Genomic DNA, 22,222 nt, shown 5'->3' with positions numbered 1-22,222 from the left:
TATAGGGAGCAGTTATATGGTGCAATAGGAGGAGTTTTAGGGAGTGGTTATATGGTGCAATAGGAGGAGTTATAGGGAGCTGTTATATGGTGCAATAGGGGTATTTGTAGGGAGCAGTTATATGGTGTAATAGGAGTATTTATAGGGAGCAGTTATATGGTGCAATAGGAGGAGTTATACGGAGCTGTTATATGGTGCAATAGGAGTATTTATAGGGAGCAGTTATATGGTGCAATAGGAGTTATTGGGAGCGGTTATATGGGGTAATAGGAGGAGTTATTGGGAGCTGTTATATGGTGCACTAGGAGTTATAGGGAGCAGTTATATGGTGTAATAGGAGGAGTTATTTGGAGCGGTTATATGGTGCAATAGGAGGAGTTATAGGGAGCAGTTATGTGGTGCAATAGGAGTAGTTATAGGGTGCAGTTATATGGTGCAAGAGGAGGAGTTATAGGGAGCAGTTATATGGTGTAATAGGAGGAGTTATTGGGAGCGGTTATATGGTGCAATAGGAGTTATAGGGAGCGGTTATATGGTGCGATAGGAGTAGTTATAGGGAGCAGTTATATGGTGCAATAGGAGGAGTTATAGGGAGCAGTTATATGGTGCAATAGGAAGAGTTATAGGGAGCGGTTATATGGTACAAAAGGAGGAGTTATAGGGAGCAGTTATATGGTGCAATAGGAGGAGTTATAGGGAGCAGTTATATGGTGCAATAGGAGGAGTTATAGGGAGCAGTTATATGGTGCAATAAGAGGAGTTATAGGGAGCGGTTATATGATGCAATAGGAGGAGTTATAGGGAGCAGTTATATGGTGCAATAGGAGGAGTTATAGGGAGCAGTTATATGGTGTAATAGGAGGAGTTATTGGGAGCGGTTATATGGTGCAATAGGAGTTATAGGGAGCAGTTATATGGTGTAATAGGAGGAGTTATTGGGAGCGGTTATATGGTGCAATAGGAGTAGTTATAGGGAGCAGTTATATGGTGCAATAGGAGGAGTTATAGGGAGCAGTTATATGGTGCAATAGGAAGAGTTATAGTGAGCGGTTATATGGTACAATAGGAGGAGTTATAGGGAGCGGTTATATGGTGCAATAGGAGGAGTTATAGGGAGCGGTTATATAGTGCAATAGGAGTTATAGGGAGCAGTTATATGGTGCAATAGGAAGAGTTATAGTGAGCGGTTATATGGTACAATAGGAGGAGTTATAGGGAGCGGTTATATGGTGCAATAGGAGGAGTTATAGGGAGCAGTTATATGGTGCAATAGGAGTTATAGGGAGCGGTTATATGGTACAATAGGAGGAGTTATAGGGAGCAGTTATATGGTTCAGTAGGAGGAGTTATAGAGAGCAGTTATATGGTGCCATAGGAGGAGTTATAGGGAGCATTTAAATGGTGTAATAGGAGTAGTTATAGGGGGTGGTTATTTATATGGTGCAATAGGAGGAGTTAGAGGGAGCGGTTATATGGTGTAATAGGAGGAGTTATAGGGAGCGGTTATATGGTGCAATAGGAGGCGTTATAGGGAGCGGTTGTATGGTGCAATAGGAGGAGTTATAGGGAGAAGTTATATGGTGCAATAGGAGGAGTTATAGGGAGTGATTATATTGTACAATAGGAGGAGTTATAGGGAGCAGTTATATTGTGCAATAGGAGGAGTTATAGTTAGCAGTTATATGGTGCAATATGAGGAGTTATAGGGAGCAGTTATATGGTGCAATAGGAGGAATTATAGGGAGCAGTTATACGGTGCAATAGGAGGAGTTATAGGGAGCAGTTATTTGGTGCAATAGGAGGAGTTATAGGGAGCAGTTATATGGTGCAATAGGAAGAGTTATAGGGAGCTGTTATATGGTACAATATGAGGAGTTATAGGGAGCAGTTATATGGTGCAATAGGAAGAGTTATAGGGAGCAGTTATGGTGCAATAGGAGGAGTTATAGGGAGCTGTTATATGGTACAATATGAGGAGTTATAGGGAGCAGTTACATTGTGCAATAGGAAGAGTTATAGGGAGCAGTTATGGTGCAATAGGAGGAGTTATAGGGAGCAGTTATATGGTGCAATAGGAAGAGTTATAGGGAGCAGTTATATGGTGCAATAGGAAGAGTTATAGGGAGCAGTTATACGGTGCAATAGGAGGAGTTATAGGGAGCAGTTATATGGTGCAATAGGAGGAGTTATAGGGAGAAGTTATATGGTGCAATTGGAGGAGTTATAGGGAGAAGTTATATGGTGTAATAGGAGGAGTTATATGGATCAGTTATACGGTGCAATAGGAGGAGTTATAGGGAGCAGTTATACGGTGCAATAGGAGGAGTTATAGGGATCAGTTATATGGTACAATAGGAGGAGTTATAGGGAACAGTTATATGGTACAATAGGAGGAGTTATAGGGAACAGTTATATGGTGCAATAGGAGGAGTTATAGGGAGCAGTTATATGGTGCAATAGGAGGAGTTATAGGGAGCAGTTATACAGTGCAATAGGAGGAGTTATAGGGAGCAGTTATATGGTACAATAGGAGGAGTTATAGGGAGCAGTTATACAGTGCAATAGGAGGAGTAATAGGGAGCAGTTATATGGTGCAATAGGAGGAGTTATAGGGAGCAGTTATACAGTGCAATAGGAGGAGTTATAGGGAGCAGTTATATGGTGCAATAGGAGGAGTTATAGGGAGCAGTTATACAGTGCAATAGGAGGAGTAATAGGGAGCAGTTATATGGTGCAATAGGAGGAGTTATAGGGAGCAGTTATATGGTGCAATAGGAGGAGTTATAGGGAGCAGTTATATGGTGCAATAGGAGGAGTTATAGGGAGCAGTTATATGGTGTAATAGGAGGAGTTATAGGGAGCAGTTATATGGTACAATATGAGGAGTTATAGGGAGTAGTTATATGGTGCAATAGGAGGAGTTATAGGGAGCAATAGTAGGAATTATAGGGAGTAGTTATATGGTGCAATAGAAGGAGATATAGGGAGCAGTTATATGGTGCAATAGGAGGAGTTATAGGGAGCAGTTATATGGTGCAATAGGAAAAGTTATTGGGAGCAGTTATATGGTGCAATAGGAGGAGTTATAGGGAGCTGTTATATGGTGCAATAGGAGGATTTATAGGGAGCAGTTATATGGTGCAATAGGAGGAGTTTTAGGGAGCGGTTATATGGTGCAATAGGAGGAGTTATAGGGAGCTGTTATATGGTGCAATAGGAGTATTTGTAGGGAGCAGTTATATGGTGTAATAGGAGTATTTATAGGGAGCAGTTATATGGTGCAATAGGAGGAGTTATACGGAGCTGTTATATGGTGCAATAGGAGTATTTATAGGGAGCGGTTATATGGTGCAATAGGAGTTATTGGGAGCGGTTATATGGGGTAATAGGAGGAGTTATTGGGAGCTGTTATATGGTGCAATAGGAGTTATAGGGAGCAGTTATATGGTGTAATAGGAGGAGTTATTGGGAGCGGTTATATGGTGCAATAGGAGGAGTTATAGGGAGCAGTTATGTGGTGCAATAGGAGTAGTTATAGGGTGCAGTTATATGGTGCAATAGGAGGAGTTATAGGGAGCAGTTATATGGTGTAATAGGAGGAGTTATTGGGAGCGGTTATATGGTGCAATAGGAGTTATAGGGAGCGGTTATATGGTGCGATAGGAGTAGTTATAGGGAGCAGTTATATGGTGCAATAGGAGGAGTTATAGGGAGCAGTTATATGGTGCAATAGGAAGAGTTATAGGGAGCGGTTATATGGTACAAAAGGAGGAGTTATAGGGAGCAGTTATATGGTGCAATAGGAGGAGTAATAGGGAGCAGTTATGTGGTGCAATAGGAGTAGTTATAGGGAGCAGTTATATGGTGCAATAGGAGGAGTTATAGGGAGCAGTTATATGATGCAATAGGAGGAGTTATAGGGAGCAGTTATATGGTGCAATAGGAGGAGTTATAGGGAGCAGTTATATGGTGTAATAGGAGGAGTTATTGGGAGCGGTTATATGGTGCAATAGGAGTTATAGGGAGCAGTTATATGGTGTAATAGGAGGAGTTATTGGGAGCGGTTATATGGTGCAATAGGAGTTATAGGGAGCGGTTATATGGTGCAATAGGAGTAGTTATAGGGAGCAGTTATATGGTGCAATAGGAGGAGTTATAGTGAGCGGTTATATGGTACAATAGGAGGAGTTATAGGGAGCGGTTATATGGTGCAATAGGAGGAGTTATAGGGAGCGGTTATATGGTGCAATAGGAGTTATAGGGAGCAGTTATATGGTGCAATAGGAAGAGTTATAGTGAGCGGTTATATGGTACAATAGGAGGAGTTATAGGGAGCGGTTATATGGTGCAATAGGAGGAGTTATAGGGAGCGGTTATATGGTGCAATAGGAGTTATAGGGAGCGGTTATATGGTACAATAGGAGGAGTTATAGGGAGCAGTTATATGGTTCAGTAGGAGGAGTTATAGAGAGCAGTTATATGGTGCCATAGGAGGAGTTATAGGGAGCATTTAAATGGTGTAATAGGAGTAGTTATAGGGGGTGGTTATTTATATGGTGCAATAGGAGGAGTTAGAGGGAGCGGTTATATGGTGTAATAGGAGGAGTTATAGGGAGCGGTTATATGGTGCAATAGGAGGCGTTATAGGGAGCGGTTGTATGGTGCAGTAGGAGGAGTTATAGGGAGAAGTTATATGGTGCAATAGGAGGAGTTATAGGGAGTGATTATATGGTACAATAGGAGGAGTTATAGGGAGCAGTTATATTGTGCAATAGGAGGAGTTATAGTTAGCAGTTATATGGTGCAATAGGAGGAGTTATAGGGAGCAGTTATATGGTGCAATAGGAGGAGTTATAGGGAGCAGTTATATGGTGCAATAGGAGGAGTTATAGGGAGCGGTTATATGGTTCAGTAGGAGAATTATAGGGCATGATTACATAGTTTATAGCGTTATAAATATTTCTATTGAGTGACACTAAGTTAATAGATTCTGTTAGAAGGAGATGATGCATACTTTTTGTACTAAGTGATAGGATTTATTTTAGGATATACTGAGCAATTGATATAACTTGGCTGAACTAATGCAAATAGTCCCTTCTTAATCTGCTGATGACTTGACCTCTTGGGTTAGATGGCATCGGGCCACCTTCTGTAGGAGAGCTGTTGCCAAGTCACGAGAGGCTGAATGTGTGATAAGCCCCCCTTCTTTCATCTCCCAACTGTGGCAGACGTTCTGGTCTAATCATCACAGTGCTAATTAGCAGGTTTTGAACGTCCAGAGTGATGCAGTGAGAGGTTCCCTGGAGTCACAGAAATGGGACATCGGCGTCATTCAGTGCGCAATATTCAGTGCTCTTCACTCTTGTCTTTTTTTTTTGCTATCTAACCATCCAATTCAGTTTCCTTCTCTACTTCATTATTGTGTGAACAAAGGTTAAAGGCCAACTGCCCGTTTGTTAATTTAGGGTCATTTTGTTGTATATATGTTTCATTCTGTTCCTTCCTGCAGTGTGTTAATTATTCACTACTCATCTGCAAATATGGTTTTCAAATTTAAGTATTAAACATTCGTGTTGATAGAGATCTTCCTCTACTGCGCAATGTTGCCAGATTTCATTAAAACTTAGGAACCACCCAGAATATGGGGAAACCAGCCATAGAGATGCCCGATATATATATATTACATATTTGTGTGTGTGTACTATATATATCTGAATGCTTCTATTTATTGGATTCATTTATTGTGTCATGTGAAGTTTATGTTTATTTTCTTGAGTATGAAGAGCCCATGGACTTCCTCCTATGAACGTTGAACGGGACATTCTGATTCATTAGAGAATGTAGATTTTGCATTAATGACCCATAGCTAACAGAAAGGAGATTAAACTCATAGTTAAAATCTAGGTATTATAGCTGCCAAATAGAACATGACCAGTGATTGGAGGTTATGTGCAGCTGTAACTTTTAAGTGGCTCACATTCATGCTCTTCTAGCGGCTCAAGACACTTTACATATTTGTTTAACTTCTTTACAAGAATTAAATACTATATAGGGCCAGAAGTGAGGAATTACATGACCTATCATATGAGGGCATGCACTGTTTGAATAAGACTGTTCCTTTAATTCTTCGTATGTCCTTTTAAACATTTGCATTCCAGATGTATTTGGATACTTTAATTTCTTGATGGACGTTGGTTTAATTGTTAGTCTCTTGTTTGCAGACCAATATTCCCTTCCTGCAAAATGTGTTGAACAACAACCAGTTTTTGCACGGGACAGTGGACACTCAGTTCATTGATGAAAATCCTGACCTGTTTAATCTGAGACCTGTACAGAACCGAGCTCAGAAGCTACTACATTATTTGGGTGAGTTCTCCATTGTTTATCAGTAGAACACATCTCACCTAATAAACTTGTGTCTCGTGAGTCCCACATCAGAGAAACTTAGGGCAAACATTTTAGTAATATACCTAAAAGAAATCAGACAGAAGTACAAATTATAGTAGATGAAAGTAATAAAAAGGGGAGAATAAAAATGTAAGGCCACTTCTCTAGAAATAACTGGTCAACAAGGTCTATATCTAATTTGAGGAATGGCTAGTCCGGTGTAAGGGTCAGCGAAGCACTACTGAAATAATGTGTTATTTATCCATATGTTGATTTTTTTAGGTCATGTGATGGTGAATGGACCAACCACACCCATCCCGGTGAAGGCTTTGCCGTCTTCTATAGACCCTGTTATACCCCCAGCGACAATGAGTAAGTCTTAGGGACATTGTATCATCCAGTTTATTAGCAGTCTGAAGAGTTTTATATTGAGGCCAATTGTAACCTCTGATTTTACATTTTCCCTTGGTCCATTAGCTGGCGATTGTCGTGGTTCATGTATGACTTGACCCATATCATGTAACTTGACCCATATCATGTGTAACTTGACCCATATCATGTGTAACTTGACCCATATCATGTGTAACTTGACCCATATCATGTGTAACTTGACCCATATCTTGTGTAACATGACCCATATCATGTGTAACTTGACCCATATCATGTGTGACTTGAACCATATCATCTGGGACTTGACCCATGTCATGTATAACTTGACCTATATTATGCGTAACTTGACCCATATCATGTGTGACTTGAACCATATCATCTGGGACTTGACCCATGTCATGTATAAGTTAACCCATATTATGCGTAACTTGACCCATGTCATTTGCAACTTGACCCATGCCATGGGTAACTTGACCCATGCCATGCGTAACTTGACCCATGCCATGCGTAACTTGAGCCATATCATGCGTAACTTGAGCCATGTCATGCGTAACTTGAGCCATGTCATGCGTAACTTGAGCCATGTCATGCGTAACTTGAGCCATATCAAGCGTAACTTGAGCCATATCATGCGTAACTTGACCCATATCATGCGTAACTTGACCCATATCATGCGTAACTTGACCCATATCATGCGTAACTTGACCCATATCATGCGTAACTTGACCCATATCATGCGTAACTTGAACTGTAACTTGACCCATATCATGTGTAACTTGACCCATGTCATGCATAACTTGACCCATGTCATGCGTAACTTGACCCATGTCATGCGTAACTTGACCCATGTCATGCGTAACTTGACCCATATCATGCGTAACTTGACCCATATCATGCGTAACTTGACCCATATCATGCGTAACTTGACCCATATCATGCGTAACTTGACCCATATCATGCGTAATTTGACCCATATCATGTGTAATTTGACCCATATCATGCGTAACTTGAGCCATATCATGCGTAACTTGAGCGATATCATGCGTAACTTGAGCCATATCATGCGTAACTTGACCCATATCATGCGTAACTTGACCCAAGCCATGACTACTACAGATAACCATTTTAAAGGATGAAGCCTTGTGTCTGGTGCGATTTGTGCAGAATCTAATGTGAGGTTTCTACCTCCCACTACTGAAATACTTTGTATATACATAATAATAGTTTTATTTATCTCTTCTCAGGGACACCCTGTTCTGTACTGGCACAAGGACACATGCCACTCATTAGCTTTGTAGTAAACAGACCTCTCCCGGCACAAAACATCTTATTCTTCTGCCCCCGCTATACACAAGTGTGGGAAAGAGTACATGGGCTTGTGATGCTGAGATAACCTTACACACAGTGACAGTAATCTCCCCTCCTTATACACAGACATAGGTAGAGGTACCTGGTCTTGTAATGCTGTTATAGCCTTACACACAGTGACTGTAATCTCCCCTCCTTATACACAGACATAGGGAGAGTTACCTGGTCCTGTGATGCTATAACCTTACACACAGTGACAGTAATCTCCCCTCCTTATACACAGACACAGGGAGAGGTACCTGGTCTTGTGATGCTGTTATAACCTTGCACACAGTGACAGAAATCTCCCCTCCTTATACACAGACATAGGTAGAGGTACCTGGTCTTGTAATGCTGTTATAGCCTTACACACAGTGACCGTAATCTCCCCTCCTTATACACAGACATAGGGAGAGTTACCTGGTCTTGTGATGCTATAACCTTACACACAGTGACAGTAATCTCCCCTCCTTATACACAGACACAAGGAGAGGTACGTGGTCTTGTGATGCTGTTATAACCTTACACACAGTGACAGTAATCTCCCCTTCTTATACACAGACATAGGGAGAGGTACCTGGTCTTGTGATGCTATAACCTTACACACAGTGACAGTAATCTCCCCTCCTTATACACAGACACAAAGAGAGGTACCTGGTCTTGTGATGTTGTTATAACCTTACACACAGTGACCATAATCCCCCCTCCTTATACACAGACATAGGGAGAGTTACCTGGTCTTGTAATGCTGTTATAGCCTTACACACAGTGACCGTAATCTCCCCTCCTTATACACAGACATAGGGAGAGTTACCTGGTCTTGTGATGCTATAACCTTACACACAGTGACAGTAATCTCCCCTCCTTATACACAGACACAAGGAGAGGTACCTGGTCTTGTGATGCTGTTATAACCTTACACACAGTGACAGTAATCTCCCCTCCTTATACACAGACATAGGGAGAGGTACCTGGTCTTGTGATGCTGTTATAACCTTACACACAGTGACCGTAATCTCCCCTCCTTTTACACAGACATAGGGAGAGGTAACTGGTCTTGTGATGCTGTTATAACCTTACACACAGTGACAGTAATCTCCCCTCCTTATACACAGACATAGGGAGAGGTACCTGGTCTTGTGATGCTGTTATAACCTTACACACAGTGACCGTAATCTCCCCTCCTTATACACAGACATAGGGAAGGGTACCTGGTCTTGTGGTGCTGTTATAACCTTAAACACAGTGACAATAATCTCCCCTCCTTATACACATGGAGGGGTAAATTAGTTCTTAATGCTGAGATAAGCTTATACACAGTGACAGTAATCTTCTCTTCTTATATACAGACACAGAGAGGGGGAGTTGAACTTGTGATGCTGTGATAACCTTACACACAGTGACCATAATCTCCCCTCCTTATACACAGACATAGGGAGAGTTACCTGGTCTTGTGATGCTATAACCTTACACACAGTGACAGTAATCTCCCCTCCTTATACACAGACACAAGGAGAGTTACCTGGTCTTGTGATGCTATAACCTTACACACAGTGACAGTAATCTCCCCTCCTTATACACAGACACAAGGAGAGGTACCTGGTCTTGTGATGCTGTTATAACCTTACACACAGTGACAGTAATCTCCTCTCCTTATACACAGACATAGGGAGAGGTACCTGGTCTTGTGATGCTGTTATAACCTTACACACAGTGACAGTAATCTCCCCTCCTTATACACAGACATAGGGAGAGTTACCTGGTCTTGTAATGCTGTTATAGCCTTACACACAGTGACCGTAATCTCCCCTCCTTATGCACAGACATAGGTAGAGGTACCTGGTCTTGTGATGCTGTTATAACCTTATACACAGTGACAGTAATCTCTCCTCCTTATACACAGACACAGGGAGGGGCACTTGGGGTTATATAAAGACATAAACTTACAGACGGTTATTTTAACTTCCTAAAGTGCAGAAAAAAAATATATCCATCCCTCTCCTTCTGTTAGACGATCCACCTCCCGGATTCAGAGACATTCTTCTTCGTGAAGGCCCAGAAGGCTTTGCACGAGCAATTCGCCAGCACCAGGGTCTACTTCTTATGGACACCACCTTTCGAGATGCTCACCAGTCTTTACTCGCCACCCGCGTGCGCACTCATGACCTGAAGAAAATCGCCCCATTTGTCTCACAGAATTTTAGCAACCTCTTTAGCTTGGAGAACTGGGGAGGTGAGGAGTTAAATGATCAGCTGTAATAAACACAATGAGTAGGGCGTGTGTGCGCAGCTTTTAGCTTCCAATCTACCTCAAGTCAGGCTCCCTAGAGCTAGTGCGACTGACCTGTAGCTGTGCTGGGAATAAGTAGAGTTGCTTAGGCAGCTGTTTGCAGTCACCGGCGTGAGCCAGGTCACAGATGCTGCGCTGTGCGTTAGCCGTACAAGCTAATTCAGCAGATGAAAGCTCCAGAGATACCTCTCTGTACAAAATAGTACTAATTTACATGTCACTACCCAGAATGCCTCTCTTCAGCGTAATTACTATAAAACAGCTGGAAATGAGACATTCAGGGATATCTGGGGGGAAAAAGGGTCGGAAAAACAAAGCTTTGCGTTCTCTGTGAATAGGCCAGAGGTATTCATAGATGTTATATGACTTAGGGCTGGATTACAAGTGGAGCGCTCATTTATTGTCCGCCAATAAATGGGCCAATTTGTCCGTTTGTGGGCACTCGATAAATAACCAGCCATTTAAGAGCTTGCGACAGCAATTAGAGCTCAGAAAATTAACCAGAGATCAGATCTCTTGTTAATTTTCAAAATATCCCCCAAAAATGTGTATTGTATTTTTTTTATTAAAAAAATTTAGCATTTTATTTTAAATTAACAAAAAAAACTGCACGAAGCAGGTATTAGGGGTTAAAGTTGGCGGCTGTGGGGTGTTTAAAAAAAAAAAAAAAAAGTCACTAAAAAGTACCTTTACATTGCAGTCTATGGGGAACTGTGTGTTCGCTATATATATATATATATAATGTATGTGCTTATATACATATATATTTTAGTATTTATATGTGCTTATATACATATATATTTTAGTATTTATATGTGTTTATATACATATATATTTTAGTATTTATATGTGCTTATATACATATATATTTTAGTATTTATATGTGTTTATACACATATTAACATGTAAATATATAAATCATACATATATATTTAACATTTGTTGCTCGCTGCGCTAGGTGGTCATGCAGTGTCTCACAGCATGAGAACAAGGCTCCCATTGGAGCCTATGAAAGCCCGCTATCGTGAGCGCAAAGCTTCCATGCAGTGCGAACGCGAGGTTGCGTTTGCATTGCCAGCCACTTCTTATACCAGAGCACAATTGTGTGCACTGATATTACGAGTGGATCACAATTATCACGCTCACCAAAGCAAAATTTTTCGAAAGCACGATTTTGATTTATTGACTGAAGTAAAAGCACTACGGGAAATTGCCTGTACCTCTGACATATTTTTGCACTTAACAGGGGCTACCTTTGACGTTGCCATGCGCTTCCTTTACGAATGTCCTTGGAGACGTCTGCAGGAACTGAGGGAACTCATTCCAAATATCCCCTTCCAAATGTTGCTCCGAGGAGCGAATGCCGTCGGGTACACAAACTACCCGGATAATGCCGTCTTCAAGTGAGTGTTGTGGGGGGAGAAAAAGTAGCTGCTTTCATTTCACCATCACTAGTGTCCGCAGCTTGTGTGTTTATTCTGTGTCATACACAAGGGTGCAGCGTACATTGCGTCCTTGCGTTTTTGTGTGTGTGGTATAGAGAGGGAGACTAGGGATGAATAGATATTTATATTGGACATAATGTCTGCACATCACTAAACGTCTAGACACCTGATTGACAGATGTAAATATGTCTCTAGTGCCGACAAATACAAAACACAGCTTATTACTTCATCACGGGCAATATTCTGAATGGCTTCGTTGCCAGTTGACACCTTCAAGTCTTCGAAAAGGCAAAGGCTCAAGCAAATGAGAAGATACATTTTTTCCCTTCCTTTTCCAAGTAAAAAGTCCTGACTTGATGGGACAGTCTACTTGATATTTTTATTGTTTAAAAACATAGATAACGTCTTTACTACCCAGCTTTGCACAACCAATGTTTTATAACCTCTAAATTTCTGCCTGTTTCTAAGCCCTGCAGACCACCTCTTATCTCAGTGCATTTTATTAGCTTTTTACAACCAAATAGTGCTAGTTCACGTGTGCCACATAGATAACGTGCTCACTACAGTTAGATAGTGCCAGTTCATATATACTATATAGATAACATTGTACTCACTCCCATGCACTACAGCTAGACAGTGCTAGTTCATATATGCCATATAAATAACATTGTACTCACTCCCATGCACTACAGCTAGACAGTGCTAGTTCATATATAGATAGCACTGTCATCACTCCTGTGGAGTTATGCAGGAATCAGCACTGATTGGTTAAAATGCAAGTTTGTATAAAGAACTGAAATAGGGGGCAATCTGCAGAGGCTTAGATACAAGGTAATCACAGAGGTAAAAAGTATATTAATATAGCAGTGTTGGTTATGCAAAACTGGGGAATAAAGGGATTATCTTTTTAAACAATAAACATTTTCAAGTAGACTGTCTCTTTAAGCAAGTGGCATACATCTTTATATATACACAGACATAACAAAGCTGTATTAGATAAGAATAAGACAGGTATTATCTGTACATCACACTGTTTTTTATCCTCTGCCATTGAAGGGTTCCCATATTGTCTCATAATTCCGGTTTCATATATGTAGTTGTGTAGCACAAAAACGTCAGTCGCCCGGTGTTATATCAGATTCTACTCCTTTGTCAGAATCTGCTCCCTCTGAGTGCGCATGCTCTGTATGACGTAATCGCACGCCACATATGTTAATTAGGAATGTGTGGAATGCGATTATGTCAATCAGCAACATGCGCACTCAGAGGGAGCAGATTCTGACAAGGAAGTTGCGTCGGATCTTGCTGCCGCTACGCATGCGCTGTTGAAATTGAATACTGTCCCACAAATTAAAAGTGCATATAAAAATATATATATATATATATACACATACACACAAGGCAAGCTCAATCACTTCTCACGGTGATGAAATATGCGATGATGTGCTTTCATTGAACTGTGTCCTGTATGTATATATATATATATATATATATATATATACATATTTTTTATATATGCACTTTTAATTTGTGGGACAGTATTACATTTCAACAGCGCATGCGTAGTGGTGGCAAGATCCGACAACTTCCTTGTCAGAATCTGCTCCCTCTGAGTGCGCATGTTGCTGATGGACATAATCGCATTCCACACATTCCTAATTAACATATGTGGCTTGCAATTACGTCATACAGAGCATGTGCAGTCAGAGGAAGCAGAATCTGATAGAACAGTGTTTTTCAACCAGTGTGCCGTGAGAGATCCTCAGGTGTGCCACGGCAGACTGACAACAGTGTGACATATTTTTTAAACTTTGCTTGTTTTTTACTCCCAGTGCAGGGGTAGTTTGTAGGAGGCATGGCATAACAGCACAATACATACAGTATGTGTGTGTTTGTGTGTATGTGTATATATATATATGCTGTATTAGGCTACAATGTGTGATTTTTTTAAAATTTTGGGATGGTGGTGTGCCACAGGATTTTTTAATGTAAAAAAGTGTGCCACGGCAAAAAAAAAGTTAAAAATCACTGTGATAGAACACTGACATCAGGCGATAAATACATCACAACCAGCGGATTGGTTGTCTGCCAATTGCATTGTAGTTCACAGCGACATGTTTACGTTAAATGTTTTTTTAGTAGTTTTAGTAGTTAGAATCTCATATTGTGAATCCTTATGTAACATTACAGGCTGGTTTAGATTAAATGGGCTTATTTGCTATTGATAAAGTAGTAATTATTACTGGCTGACACTTTCCGTTAGTAGCTGGAATGTGTATGTTATTAGACTTATTAATTTTATGCGCTAACATGTTGTTTGCTTTATTTAGATTCTGTGAAGTGGCTAAAGAGAATGGGATGGATGTCTTCAGAGTTTTTGACTCTCTTAACTACCTGCCGAACATGATCCTGGGTATGGAGGCGGCTGGCCGAGCGGGTGGGGTAGTGGAAGCTGCAATCTCTTACACTGGCGACGTGGCAGATCCTACTCGCACCAAGTACACGTTAGACTATTATATGAACCTAGCTGAGGAGCTAGTAAAGGCCGGAACCCACATCCTGTGCATCAAGGTATCAACTGAAATGTTCTAATAGGGAAGTTTAGTCTCTTCTAGTGAGGGAGGAATAACGAGATGAGACGATGCACCGCAGGGGAGGGGCCTGATATTATTTACAACAGTAAAAAGGAGATCTAACGACTTTAAGGGACACTGTGATCAGTATTTTTCTATCAATGATATGAAAGAGCAGCATTTAAACATGAGTATTAGTAGGATGTGCCTATCAGTCAGTGAGCATCAGTAGTTAGTATCTATCAGCTAGTGAGCATTAGCAGGAAGTACCTATCATTCAGTGAGCATTAGTAGGAAGTACCTATCAGTCAGTGAGCATTAGCAGGAAATACCTATCATTCAGTGAGCATTAGTAGGAAGCACCTATCATTCAGTGAGCATTAGCAGGAAATACCTATCAGTCAGTGAGCATTAGTAGGAAGTACCTATCAGTCAGTGAGCATTAGCAGGAAGTACATATCAATCAGTGAGCATTAGTAGGAAGTACCTATCAGTCAGTGAGCATTAGTAGGAAGTACCTATCAGTCAGTGAGCATTAGCAGGAAGTACCTATCATTCATTGAGTATTAGTAGGAAGTACCTATCATTCAGTGAGCATTAGTAGGAAGTACCTATAAGCCAGTGAGCATTAGTAGGAAGTACCTATCAGTCAGTGAGCATTAGCAGGAAGTACCTAACAGTCAGGGAGCATTAGTAGGAAGTACCTATCAGTCAGTGAGCATTAGTAGGAAGTACCTATCAGTGAGCATTAGTAGGAAATACCTATCAGCCAGTGAGCATTAGTAGGACGTACCTATCAGTCAGTGAGTATTAGAAGGACGTACCTATAAGCCAGTGAGCATTAGTAGGAAGTACCTATCAGTCAGTGAGCATTAGTAGGAAGTACCTATCAGTCAGTGAGCATTAGCAGGAAATACCTCAGTCAGTGAGCATTAGTAGGAAGTACCTATCAGTCAGTGAGTATTAGTAGGAAGTACCAATCAGTCAGTGAGCATTAGCAGGAAGTAACTATCAGTTAGTGAGCATTAGCAGGAAGTACCTATCAGTCAGTCTATCAATCTATCTATTGGGTACTTATAGAGCGCAAACTAATCACCTGTGAGGGTCTCAAGGCGTTAAGGGAAAGCGGAGGGGAGGAGGGGATGGGTGTTCAGTCAAAGAGCCAGGTTTTGAGGTCCTTTCTGAACTTTGTGACCTATCAGTCAGCATTAGTAGGAAGTACCTATCAGCCAGTGAGCATTAGTAAATAGTATCTATCAGTCAGTGAGCATTAGCAAGAAGTACCTATAAGCCAGTAAGCATTAGTAAATAGTATCTATCAGTCAGTGAGCATTAGCAAGAAGTACCTATAAGCCAGTGAGCATTAGTAGGAAGTACATATCAGTTAGTGAGCATTAGTTGGAAGTACCTATAAGCCAGTGAGCATTAGTAGGAAGTACCTATCAGTTAATGAGCATTAGTTGGAAGTGCCTATCAGCCAGTGAGCATTAGTAGGAAGGACCTATCAGTTAGTGAGCATTAGTTGGAAGTACCTATAAGCCAGTGAGCATTAATAGGAAGTACCTATCAGTTAGTGAGCATTAGCAGGAAGTGCCTATCAGCGAGTGAGCATTAGTTGGAAGTACCTATAAGCCAGTGAGCATTAGTTGGAAGTACCTATCAGTCAGTAAGCATTAGTAGGAAGTAACTATCAGTCAGTGAGCATTAGTAGGAAGTGCCTATCAGCCAGTGAGCATTAGCAGGATGTACCTATCAGTCAGTAAGCATTAGTAAGAAGTACCTATCAGCCAGTGAGCATTAGTAGGAAGTACCTATCAGCCAGTGAGCATTAGTAGGAAGTACCTATCGGTCAGTGAGCATTAGTAGGAAGTGCCTATAAGCCAGTGAGCATTAGTAGGAAGTACCTATCTGTCAGTGAGCATTAGTAGGAAGTACCTATCAGCCAGTGAGCATTAGTAGGAAGTACCTATCAGTCAGTGAGCATTAGTAGGAAGTACCTATCAGCCAGTGAGCATTAGTAGGAAGTACCTATCAGTCAGTGAGCATTAGTAGGAAGTGCCTATCAGTCAGTGAGCATTATCAGGAAGTACCTATCAGTCAGTGAGCATTAGTAGGAAGTACCTATCAGTCAGTGAGCATTAGTAGGAAGTACCTATAAGCTAGGGACCATTAGTAGGAAATACCTATCAGTCAGTGAGCATTAGTAGGAAGTACCTATCAGTAAGTGAGCATTAGTAGGGAGTACCTATCAGTCAGTGAGCATTAGTAGGAAGAACCTATAAGCTAGTGACCATTAGTAGGAAATACCTATCAGTCAGTGAGCATTAGTAGGAAGTACCTATAAGCTAGTGACCATTAGTAGGAAATACCTATTAGTCAGTGAGCATTAGTAGGAAGTACCTATAAGCTAGTGACCATTAGTAGGAAATACCTATCAGTCAGTGACCATTAGTAGGACGTACCTATAAGCTAGTGACCATTAGTAGGAAATACCTAGCAGTCAGTCAGCATTAGTAGGAAGTACCTATAAGCTCGTGACCATTAGCAGGAAATACCTATCAGTCAGTGAACATTAGTAGGAAGTGCCAATCACTCAGTGAGCATTATCAGGAAGTACCTATCAGTCAGTGAGCATTAGCAGGAAATACCTCAGTCAGTGAGCATTAGCAGGAAGTGCCTATCAGTCAGTGAGCATTAGCAGGAAGTACATATCAGTCAGTAGGAAGTACCTATCAGTCAGTGAGCATTAGCAGGAAGTGCCTATCAGTCAGTGAGCATTAGCAGGAAGTACATATCAGTCAGTTGGAAGTACCTATCAGTCAGTGAGCATTAGTAGGAAGTACCTATCAGTCAGTGAGCATTAGTAGGAAGTACCTATCAGTCAGTGAGCATTAGTAGGAAGTACCTATCAGTCAGTGAGCATTAGTAGGAAGTACCTATAAGCTAGTGACCATTAGTAGGAAATACCTATCAGTCAGTGAGCATTAGTAGGAAGTACCTATAAGCTAGTGACCATTAGTAGGAAATACCTAGCAGTCAGTGAGCATTAGTAGGAAGTACCTATAAGCTCGTGACCATTAGCAGGAAATACCTATCAGTCAGTGAACATTAGTAGGAAGTGCCAATCACTCAGTGAGCATTATCAGGAAGTACCTATCAGTCAGTGAGCATTAGCAGGAAATACCTGTCAGTGAGCATTAGCAGGAAGTGCCTATCAGTCAGTGAGCATTAGCAGGAAGTACATATCAGTCAGTAGGAAGTACCTATCAGTCAGTGAGCATAAGTAGGAAGTACCTATCAGTCAGTGAGCATTAGTAGGAAGTACCTATCAGACAGTGAGCATTAGTAGGAAGTACCTATAAGCTAGTGACCATTATTAGAAAATACCTATCAGTCAGTGAGCATTAGCAGGAAGTACCTATCAGTCAGTGAGCATTAGCAGGAAGTACCTATCAGTCAGTGAGCATTAGCAGGAAGTACCTATCAGTCAGTGAGCATTAGCAGGAAGTACCTATCAGTCAGTGAGCATTAGTAGGAAGTACCTATAAGCTAGTGACCATTATTAGAAAATACCTATCAGTCAGTGAGCATTAGCAGGAAGTACCTATCAGTCAGTGAGCATTAGCAGGAAGTACCTATCAGTCAGTGAGCATTAGCAGGAAATACCTCAGTCAGTGAGCATTAGTAGGAAGTGCCTATCAGTCAGTGAGCATTAGTAGGAAGTACCTATCAGTCAGTGAGCATTAGCAGGAAGTACATATCAGTCAGTAGGAAGTACCTATCAGTCAGTGAGCATTAGTAGGAAGTACCTATCAGTCAGTGAGCATTAGTAGGAAGTAACTATCAGTCAGTGAGCATTAGTAGGAAGTACCTATCAGTCAGTGAGCATTAGTAGGAAGTACCTATAAGCTAGTGACCATAATCAGGAAATACCTATCAGTCAGTGAGCATTAGTAGGAAGTACCTATAAGCTAGTGACCATTAGTAGAAAATACCTATTAGTCAGTGAGCATTAGCAGGAAGTACCTATCAGTCAGTGAGCATTAGCAGGAAGTACCTATCAGTCAGTGAGCATTAGCAGGAAATACCTCAGTCAGTGAGCATTAGCAGGAAGTGCCAATCAGTCAGTGAGCATTAGCAGGAAGTACCTATCAGTCAGTGAGCATAAGCAGGAAGTACCTATCAGTCAGTGAGCATTAGCAGGAAGTGCCAATCAGTCAGTGAGCATTAGCAGGAAGTACCTATCAGTCAGTGAGCATAAGCAGGAAGTACCTATCAGTCAGTGAGCATTAGCAGGAAGTGCCAATCAGTCAGTGAGCATTAGCAGGAAGTACCTATCAGTCAGTGAGCATTAGCAGGAAGTACCTATCAGTCAGTGAGCATTAGTAGGAAGTGCCAATCAGTCAGTGAGCATTAGTAAAATGTAGCCACTAATCAGCAAGCGCTATCCTGGGTTCTGAACTAAATATGGGCAGGCTCCTAAACTTTCATTCCTGCTTTTTAAAATAAAGATAGCAAGAGAACGAAGAAAAATTGATAATGGGAGTAAATTAGAAAGTTGCTTAAAATTGCATGCTCTATCTGAATCATGACAGAAAACAATTTGGGTTTAGTGTCCCTTTAAATCAGCTTGTAAACCAAACTTTTTTTCATTTGCTTTTTTACTGCCTATTTCCAATTCAGAGTAGGTGTTATTACATTGTCTTTTTATTATGCACTTATTAATTATGCAGTTCTGCTGCCCTTAGTGGTCCTTTAAGCAGAATAAACACTGATGTTAAAGGGACGGCTAGTAGTGCTGGTGACATTATGACTTACAAGTGGCTCTTTTCCCTCAGGACATGGCCGGGTTACTAAAGCCCAAGGCCTCAGATTTGCTGATCCGTTCGCTGCGCGACAGGTTCCCAGATGTTCCCATTCACGTGCACACACATGACACAGCGGGAGCTGGCGTGGCTTCCATGTTGGCATGTGCTCAGGCTGGAGCAGATATTGTGGATGTGGCTGTGGACTCCATGTCTGGAATGACCTCTCAGCCAAGTATGGGCGCGTTGGTGGCATGTACCAAGGGCACCGATCAGGACACAGGTTAGTAATTAATTTACCATACAGTATTCACTAGTGTAATAAATATAATTAGACAATATACATGTGCAAGCATTTCACTAATGGTTTTGGACAACCGTCACCTTATGAAGGGAGCTCCTTGTGATTTTTATTTACACTATTAATGAATGGGCGCCACTTTTAATGAGATTGCACATTGGCTTGTTTCTGCTCAGACATTAAATGCTTACAGTAAAATATTGTGGAGTATTTCTATATACACGTCCTTCCCAGTGTCGCTGTCTCCTCGGAGTGATGCGTACAATCTCCCTGTATATCTAAGTCTATTAAGAGGCCTCCCGTGCTGTTCCTGGCATTCTGCTTGGCACTCAGTCTGGGCTTTAAAAGCAACAAATTGCAAGTGTTACACCTACCAAGGGAGCGCTGCTTCTTAAGCACTGATTAGCAGCTGGCACCTTACCCTGTGTAAAAAGCTTGGCACACAGTAATGTGGGGGTTGCATGCTGCAGTGACTAACCCCTTCAGTGCCAAGCCAGATGCTTAGCTTAATGAGAGAGTTATAAGTGCAAAGGCGTCCAGACATAAAGCCTTGTTTCTGAACGGCTTCATTGATAATTCGCTCTATTGTCTCTGGTGTCTAACTCTGTGGTGTTGGCGCCATGCTGGTGTCACGCTCCTTGATGCGTATACGACTATGGTAATACATTGCTAGAGGGTTATAAATACGCATAGCATTAAATGGTTAGTTAGTCTGTACCCAGCCTTTAGAGAAACAGACATATGGCCCCTTATTCTAGTATATATCTGAGTGTTTGGGATTATAAATATTTTCCATGTATCATCTCACGTCTTTCCTGTTGCTCAATTATACCATGCGACACAATATCTATTTAACCTACATCACTTTCCAATCATATAATTGCTGTCTCTTCTCATCTTGTTCTGTCTGATGAGTCACAACCCGTAAATGAATCTGTTTATTTTAAATACTTTCTGATATACACCCTGCTACCTCCATCACACACTTTAGAACCTCACCTAATCTCATCCCTCAGCTGCACCTCACCGTACTCGCTTTTACCTACCCTCCCAACCTAACCGCTTAGCTAATCAGACAAATTCATTCCAACGTATTCGCTGCTGAGCGTCTGATCCAACTACTAAAAGCCCCAGCTGTTCATTTACTCCTTAGGTCACATCCTTGACACACAGCACAAAACATCATGTCCCCACTCAACCTTCAGGAAATGATTAAACACTGAGATTTGAATGACTGACAGCTCACTTGGTCAAGCCCAATAAATCTCACATTATCCAGATGTAGAATTGTTCCCCCGACTTACCCACAAGTTCTGCTGTGAACATGATAAACTGGTACCACAAGTAATAGATTTGTGTGAGTAATAGATCATGTGTGCGTTTTGCACCTGATGCCGCTAAACTATTGGTTTAGCACATAGAAGCCAGATAGTCTATGGAAGGTGCCACCTGCTCATATTATTGGAGCCAGGCGAGAGTATTTGTATATAGACATAAGTATAATAATCCATACCGATATAAAGTTATGTGCCATGATTTCTAGGGGTTGTGAAGTCCAGTCCTCTAGACACTGACGCAGGGGTCCATATCAGCATTTGCATAGCTGCCCTTTTAGACAAAAACCCAGGTGCCATTTGTATGCTGTGACTCTCTGATGTTCTGTAGTTGCTGCTATATATAGCATCAATACATTCCTTCTGCCCGTCTGTGCCCTTCACAAAGTAGAACCCTTGTCTACAAAACTATCTCAACCACTTAGGCAAATCACAGCAAATTTTTCTCTGAATCCTGCAAACCCTAAACAATCTCAGTCCAATGCACCATAAGAAGCTGCTCCAGAGCGTAAACTAAACAAATCTCATTCTTAATTTAGATGCTCTCATTTATCTCGTAGCTTCATACATATTTTTGGCACCAGGTGTTTCCATTACTGTAGGTCTCATCCCATGTATTAATCTCAAAAACCAAACCGTACTATAATTATTTGCAGCGAAAACATATACTTGATTCATTCTCTGAACCTTCAAAGCCCAATTCCCTGCTGTCACATTGATGTCTGAATTATTATATTAGTAGCTGATGAGCTAGCACGAAGCAAGTGTATAGAGCATGGGGTGCTAGGTCATGTCTTCTTCTTGCAGGTATCCAGCTGGAGAAGGTGTTTGATTACAGTGAGTACTGGGAGGTGGCTCGGGGTCTCTATGCCGCATTTGACTGCACAGCAACCATGAAGTCTGGTAATGCGGACGTGTACGAGAACGAAATCCCTGGCGGTCAATACACCAACCTCCATTTCCAGGCGCACAGCATGGGGCTGGGCAATAAATTCAAGGAAGTAAAGAAGGCGTACACCGAAGCCAACAAGCTGCTCGGAGATGTCATCAAGGTAATTGTGTTTTATGAGTTGTATGTCTGCTGGTGACTGTTGCACAAGTTTATGTGATTTCATGTAGATTGTGGATGTTTAGGGACAGATTATAAGTGGTGCTAATTATAGTGCGCAATGCGATAAGTAGTATCGTTGGCCCGAGCTAATATTAGCGCACAACTTGATATTTCAAGTCTACGGCATTTACCAGAGAAGGGTTAGCACGGCAGACATCACTCTAGCACACTGGTTTTCAAACCTGTCCTAGGGCCTCCCCAACAGCCCAGGCTTTCAGGATTACCTTGAGAGCAGGTAA

At 41.4% G+C, this 22,222-nt stretch overlaps 1 protein-coding gene across 4 annotated transcripts in view; it reads left to right on the top strand.

Moving 5' to 3' along the window:
• PC (pyruvate carboxylase) overlaps window positions 1-22,222 on the top strand; it is a 1,247,468-nt gene that overhangs the window by 1,209,419 nt on the left and 15,827 nt on the right. For all 4 annotated transcript variants that reach the window (XM_053719999.1, XM_053720000.1, XM_053720001.1 and 1 more), the window contains 7 exons: window positions 6,222-6,366; window positions 6,670-6,759; window positions 10,136-10,357; window positions 11,661-11,817; window positions 14,190-14,430; window positions 19,271-19,520; window positions 21,680-21,924. In XM_053719999.1, the coding sequence (XP_053575974.1) occupies window positions 6,222-6,366; window positions 6,670-6,759; window positions 10,136-10,357; window positions 11,661-11,817; window positions 14,190-14,430; window positions 19,271-19,520; window positions 21,680-21,924 (1,350 nt within the window). The remainder of the gene's footprint in view (window positions 1-6,221; window positions 6,367-6,669; window positions 6,760-10,135; window positions 10,358-11,660; window positions 11,818-14,189; window positions 14,431-19,270; window positions 19,521-21,679; window positions 21,925-22,222) is intronic.

Source organism: Bombina bombina, chromosome 7 (assembly GCF_027579735.1).
Source record: "Bombina bombina isolate aBomBom1 chromosome 7, aBomBom1.pri, whole genome shotgun sequence".
Taxonomy (NCBI): Eukaryota; Metazoa; Chordata; class Amphibia; order Anura; family Bombinatoridae; genus Bombina; species Bombina bombina.
This window is presented reverse-complemented; position numbering and strand designations above follow the sequence as displayed.